The 7,220-nt window shown below is 46.1% G+C and overlaps 1 protein-coding gene across 1 annotated transcript; it reads left to right on the top strand.

Moving 5' to 3' along the window:
- Window positions 1–381: 381 nt before the first annotated feature.
- Window positions 382–5,806, top strand: LOC122377185 (poly(A)-specific ribonuclease PARN-like). Its single transcript, XM_043357141.1, has 6 exons — window positions 382–408; window positions 3,643–3,735; window positions 4,141–4,354; window positions 4,711–4,838; window positions 5,231–5,417; window positions 5,701–5,806. Exons 2-6 carry the CDS (start codon window positions 3,717–3,719, stop codon window positions 5,804–5,806), a joined length of 654 nt encoding a protein of 217 aa, XP_043213076.1. The 5' UTR covers window positions 382–408; window positions 3,643–3,716.
- Window positions 5,807–7,220: the final 1,414 nt, after the last annotated feature.

A 7,220-nucleotide genomic window follows, 5' to 3' on the forward strand; every position in this document is an offset into this window, starting at 1 on the left:
AAGAAAAACACAACTCTGAACGAATGGTGGCTGTCACGGGTGGAACCCTGTGCGGCCGCTGGGAGGGCCCGGGCGCAGCAAATCCGCCGCCGCTAGCGGTGACCTGAGCTCCGCGGTCTGTTGCGGCTCCAAAGCCAAGCCGGCGTCGAATTTGGAAAGCTCGGGCCCTCCCAGCTCGGCGGAAAGTTCCACCTATGGTGACTGTTAATTTAAAACAAAACAATCCTGTTATAATGCAGCTGTAATGCATTGCACATGAGGATCAGAGTCCATAAAGTATTTTCTTTACTCACCCATGAAATATGGCAGCCCACATCGATGTGTATTTATGCGCAAGTGCGACATTTACGAAATCACGATATTGCCGAATGCCGTTGATAATAATTTTAATTATTTGATTTTTGTTGCGTCGGTGAGGGTTGTTCCGGTTCAAATAATTTAAAATAATCCGTTTTGAAAAAATATTCGTTTTTCAGCTTTATCTCAAAGCAGTATTATCGTGCTGCCAAGCCAACAGACTGGTGTTTGATTCATCTGTGATTGAATCGATTGGATTGAATCAAACAAAATTTGTTGAATCAAAAAGGTTTGATTCACCGTCAGGATTGTTTGATTCACAAGCCATGATTGGATCAAACGCATTGGGAATCAGGGTTGATTGAATCAAAAAAATTAATGATTCATGAAGTTTGTTGTTGTTGAGGTCCTCTGTAAGAGGTCCTCAAGGACTGTGTATCAGTATATGCTTGATATCCATTATAACCAGTAAAACGCCTTTTGGGCGAAGAACGAGCGAGCGAGATAGTGAGCCCTGCACGTGCGGAAGGGCGAGAGGGTACTTCCAACGGGCTTGTGCAAAGCACCCTTCTAACCGGTTGCTAGCGGTGTGCCAAATTTGAACGCAATCGGCCCAGCCGTTCCTGAGATCTGGAAGCGGCATTCTGCACGTGCGCACGTGCAAACGGGGTCCAAAATGACTTTTGCACGGCACCCTACTAACCGGTCCCCAACCGTGTACCAAAATTGAGCGCAATCGGCCCAGCCGTTCTCGAGATCTGGAAACGCCCCCTGCACGTGCGCACGTGCAGTAGCACCCTAACCGCAACACATGGGAATGCATTGCCTGGTGGGTGCCTACCTGTATGCCAAGTTTCACCGAAATCGCCCAGTAATTACCGAGTTACTGAAATGGGAACAAATTTGGCACCTCTTATTGTTGTATTTTGCACGTGCAGTGGGGGTCACTCACATAGATGAAGAGTATCCGACCTTTGGTAGAAAGGATGCAGCTACCCTATAAAAATGACCGCAAGACAGTCGCTCTAGCCGCTGCTGAGATATGGGCCTCTCAAAATCATTACTTTTGCAAAACTGCTTGAACACCCTTGACTTTTCACGTGGCACGTGCCACGACGGTCACTGAGATGTATCAAAAGTAGTCAATTACGGGGTAGAAGGGATGGGGCTACCCAGCAAAAAACCGCAGGCCAATCGGTCCAGCGGTTGCTGAGATATAAGCCTCTCAAAAGCGTTACAGGCCGGGCCGGGCCGGGCCGGGCCGGGCCGGGCCGCTCATACTGAGATTTTTCCGTTATATTGAAAAGACTTCGGCTGCGCTCGCTCGCTCGTAATTATCTGAACAAATTGATAAATCAGCAAGGAGTTAAGATTGGAGCCAAGGCTTGAGCATTGCTCTTACATATGCTAAGCCTTTATTGCTACTCCCATTTGAATGTTTGGCATAATTCAGGGTTGGCATTTTGCCGGCAAAACTAGTTTATGCCATTTGCCGGTTTAAACCGGTTTAAACCGGCAAAAAGTGGCAAAACTGGCAAAACTCAAAACCATTACAATGCATTGCATAGACATGCATTTGAATTGGAAACATTCTAAGGGGGATTCAGTGAAAGTTATATGCTTTCAAAAGAATAGATATTGACCATTCGACAGTGTTTCATACAATAAAAACTTTTTCATGGGCTTCCCGCTTTCCATTAGTAACCAGTACGTCTTTTTGGGGCGACAAATGAGCCAGTGCAAGAGTGATTCCTGCACATGCAGAAGTGCGAAGGGGTGCCTGCCACTGATTTGTGCACGTGACGGCACCCATACTCACTGGTTCCTAACGGTATTAGTACCAAATTTGAGCTCAATCGACGCCGCCGTTCTCGAGTACTGGAAGTGTCCCACACGTGCGCTTGTAGAAAGTTGACACCGACTGACTTATCTGCGACACCCATACTCATCTGTCTGTAACGGTGTCCCAAATTTGACCGCAATCGGCAGAGCCATTCTCGAGATCTAGTCGAAAGCGACCCCTACACGTGTGCACCTGCAGTAGGTAGCACCCTAACCGTGATGCATGGAAATGCCAAGATTCTTCGGAAATGCATTGTCTGACGGATGTCTACCGACATGCATAGACATTGCAGCCCGGGTAACTATGGGGGCAAATTTCAGAATGTTTAGCGCGTCTCTTAAACATCCAAATGCATTTGTACATTTCAAATCAATTGCTAACCAGAAAAGTTGCAAGTCTTGACTACCTGAGTTTTTGCCAGTTTTTGCCACCAGGGTTTCTGCCAGCCGGTTTAAACCGGTTAAAACCACTGGCAAAAACCAGTTTTTGCCACCCCTTGCCAACCCTATGTATTATGTTTTGCTGTTTAGTTGCAGCTTGATGTGTTGTGAGCTGTGAGTGGGGCGGAAAAAATGCCAGTTTTACAATGAGAGGAGCAAGACTGTCATTTGCTTGCATGAAAGTTAAAAGAATGTTCTAGCCCTTATAACTTAGCATCAGACATGGAAGCTATGGATCCAAGTGATGGATTTATTATCTCAGTGGATCTCAAAGCAAACTGCAGGCTCAGGCTAGGATGTATGATCCCACATTTGCATTAGATCTGAAAAATTATCCTGGATCCAGGAATCTGGATCTATGATCTCATAGGATCTGAGGATAAACCAAAAACATAGATCTATGATCTGAGTGAATCTCACCATGCACAAAATTTGAAACCAGGTTTCCAAGTGTTCTATGTCAATAAGTGCCAAAAATTATGGTTTATTGGATTATGATGTACAATCTCTTAAAACCACAAAAGCAGTGGTTTTATGAGTTATATGTCATGAATAAGTGCCATTTCTGAGTTATAACAAGTAATTTTGGGGGATTGCTGTGTTGACAAAAATCAATGAGGATCTATGATCTCAATGAATTTCAAGCAAAAAATTAGACTCAGATGTATAATTCCTATCACTATGGAACAGATCTGTCCATAAATCAAAGAGCTGGATCTATGATCCCATCAGATCTGGGATCAGGATCCATGTGATCAGATCCCAGATCTATTTTCTCAGATCCATGCACATGCCTGCTATAGCATCACATAATTTTGAGATCCCCCCATAATATATGTAAGTTGAAAAGTCATTTTCTGTCATGCAATCCATAATCTCAAACCCAAGATGGGGAGAACTTCTTTCAATGTCAAGGATAACATGGCCTTATCGGTAGACATTCAAGGGTAACAGGATAACAGGATGTCATGTGTCCTCCACAGGCATAGTTTTTTTAATTCATGCTGGAAGATTGATGCTTTCTCATTTCATGGTATACCTAACTGACAACTGGATTTTCAGATTGTTGAGTTTCAAGAAAATTACCTACATGAGTTAGAACTAAAAAGAAAGTCATTGGCTCTAACTGATACAGAATGGATGTGACGAAAGACAGTAAGTATGTTTGCACTATTTTGATTATAATCAATGCCATATAGTAGTTTATGACATTCCTTATATGCTTTAAGCTGTGTTGAATGCATTTGATATGGCTGATAATAATTGATTTATGTAATAATCACATTGTTTATTGTCAAACTAGGCAATATGTGCAGCTTCCTTATTCAGGCGTCATGCTACACCAACATACATACATACATACAACTACAAGTTGACTACCGGAATGCGGTGGCTGGGTTGAGCGCTACGCCGGCGAACCTCGGCCGCTCAGCGGTATTCAAGCCATACCACACTCAAATTGCAGGGTCATGTAACGAGAAGATGAAGAGAGGACGAGCGTTTTTTATATGGCAATCAATCAAGGTATCATATACATAATTTTCAATATTTCTTCCTCAGACTTCGCCTCCTCTCTGGAGCGGATCCGTGCTGCCATCTGCCGCAGTTCGTTCCTGGCTGTGGACTGCGAGTTCAGCGGACTGTCGACAGGTGGCAGCTCGAGCAAATTTGACACCCCAGAGGAGAGATACGCACATCTACGGCGAACGGCCTCCGGGTTCCTCGTGATTCAGTTCGGTCTGGCGGCCTTCACTCTGGAGAAAGAGAAAAACAGGTTAGATGGACAGAGAAAAGGGGTACCTAATTACATTAGAATGTAATGGTCCTGATTTATGGTGTGAGGTGGCTTGTTTCGGTGATTGGCGATGTTTTCCGAGTTTTGCTAGTTGTTACTATTCTAGTAATAACCTGGAATCCTCACAGTTTCTTGGTTTGATTTGATCACTTTAAAATCGTCATTGAAATCGGTAGCAGTATCTATAATTGATAATTGCTTTCATAATATTCCCTAATATTCCGACGGACATCGCTGCCTTCCTCATGGAATCAACTTAATAAAACGAAGAATTTATGTATGGAAAGGCCACCTTGCCATTTTTTCTGAGACTTTTCCACTGTGCGATCTCTCAGGTACATTCAGGAGACATTCAACTTCTACCTGTTCCCGCGCCACCAGAGCCAGGGCTCGTTCATTTGCCAGCCCTCCATGGAGTTCCTCCTGGAGAATGGGTTCGACTTCAACAAGCTCATAAAAGACGGTACGTACAGAGTACAGCACCGTCTGTAAAGTGGCGTGTCAGTTTGTGCGACATTGAAAGTGTTGACGGTTTATCGTGGATGCCAGTTTGAATTTAGTAGATGATACGTATTCAGTGTAATGGAATCAACCTACGCGATTGAAATAGATATCACACCGTGATGTCTTTCTTGTGCACTTTAACCTCCCATCCTTCTGTCTTCTTCTGTCCTGTTCAATATTTCATTCCCCTCTTTTTCCGTCTCTTATTTCCTTTCCTGATATGCTCATTACCCTCCTTTTCACTCCCCATACGCCACTGGGCCACTCTATCACCAATTGCATCCCCTTCTCCTTCCACTCCTTCCCTCTTGCCCACGTTCTCCCCTTCTCACCTCTCCCATTTTCCGTCAGGCATTCCGTACCTGCCGCCTGCCCAGGTCGAGTCACTCCGGGACCGACTGGAGTCTCAGCTCCGTGACTCTGAGGCGGCGCCGTCCCCGGCTCAGAAGGGTACCACCGGCACCTCGGGTACTCCTGGTACCACCCTGCAGCCGACGCCCGTACCGGAGAACCAAGCCGACTTCGTGGAACGGGCCATGTCAGTGATGGTAGGGCCGCCAAAGGGGCAGCTAGGTGGTGTGTCGTAGGTTAGACAGGGTGAAATTCAAAACCTTTGAGTGCTAAGAACCTGGTGTTCCCTTTGTCTGCTTTTTTCTTCGGCATGGGAAACATGCCGTAGTGTGTTGCTTGTTGCCTTTGAATCAAAAGTTTTGTGCATGGCAGCAATATTTATCGTAAGCATTTGTAATGTTATTGCGTTCTAATCGCTCGTGCACTTTTCTTACATTTGCTTATTTTTCACTCCATTTTTTATTTTGCAGATCGGAGATTAACAAGTTCGTGGAAGGCTCAGAAGAGTACCTAGACTTCCACAAACTCAGTCCATTCCAGCGCAAACTTCTATACGATCATGTACCAAACAGGTAGGTCACTTGGGAGCTGGGATCCGCTGTCGCAGTCATGGCTTTGAGACTAAGCTTAGGGTCGTGTAGGTAGGTAGGTATGAACTCTTCAACCAGCGTATCGTATTCCGCGTTGATAAATATGATTGAGTTGATTTGTTTACAATGAAGTGAATGTGATAGAGCTTTCATGTTCTGATTATTTATCTATGTTACTATTTGAACAGGATCCATCTGTCTGTTTGTCTGTCCGCCACGCCGTGTAGTGGGTTCAATTTAGCCGGCCTACAGGGCAGACGGTATATCGTAGGGGGTTGAAATTTGCACACCTTCTAGGTGACGTAACGGGTCAGCGCCTTTTCTAGGTTCCGACTCGCTGGGGTGCACGGTTCGCGCGTGGGTCGCGCCGGAAGAACGCCAATGAAATTTTGATCGGTTCGTAGCAGGGATGCGGAGCCGGAGCCGGAGCCGGAGCCGGAGCCGCCGGAGCCGGCATATTTTGCCCGGAGCCGGAGCCGGAGCCGGAGCCGTGAAACAATATAGCCCGGAGCCGGAGCCGGAGCCGGAGCCGTCAAAAAAAGGGGGACTCCGGCTCCTTTTCTTACGAGGAAACAATTATTTACCTAGTTCGGTTTGACAGTACAAGGCGTAAAACAATGTGGTATTCAAAATAGCCTTGTTATACAAATACAGAAGCAACGTGTACCAATCCCATCGCCTTTTTTCTTCCACCCATATTTAATTGATCGCATAGGAGATATACTGAGTAGAAGCCGGAGCCGGAGCCGCCGGAGCCGGAGCCGCCGGAGCCGGATCATTTTACTCGGAGCCGGAGCCGGAGCCGGAGCCGCAATGACATTTCACCCGGAGCCGGAGCCGGAGCCGGAGCCGATTTTTTTCTCCGGAGCCGGAGCCGGAGCCGGAGCCGTCTGAAATTTCCACGGCTCCGCATCCCTGGTTCGTAGATCTTCATTGAGAGCCGGGGTCGACAAACTTTGTGGACTAAATGCATGCCGATCGGTGGCGGGTGCCTCGCATTGGCGGATGGTGAAATTATTGATTTTGATAAATGGTGGCGAAAGAATGTGTTGATTTTCGTTCAATAGGAACAGTTTGTGATACGAGTTAAAAAATGCACCGAGTTTGCCGCAAGGCGCCACATTTGTCTCAGGGCGTCATGTTTGCCGCAGCTCGCACAGTTTTGTCAAATATGGTCCGATATGGGTGCAATTTGGTGCCAAAATGCGCCGCGTTTGTCGCAATGCGCCACATATGCACAAAGCGCCATTTCCGACAAATACGATTAAGCGTAATAGAATGGCACGAATAGGGGCAGGGCTGGGAACACTTTAAGTCTGATATTTCAGTACTGATTGGATCCAATTATTCTGTGACCTGACATGACCCAGCGGTGTTAGTAGGGGTAGGTAGGTAGTGTA

Source organism: Amphibalanus amphitrite, unplaced genomic scaffold (assembly GCF_019059575.1).
Source record: "Amphibalanus amphitrite isolate SeventyFive unplaced genomic scaffold, NRLGWU_Aamphi_draft 002605F_arrow, whole genome shotgun sequence".
Lineage (NCBI taxonomy): Eukaryota > Metazoa > Arthropoda > Thecostraca > Balanomorpha > Balanidae > Amphibalanus > Amphibalanus amphitrite.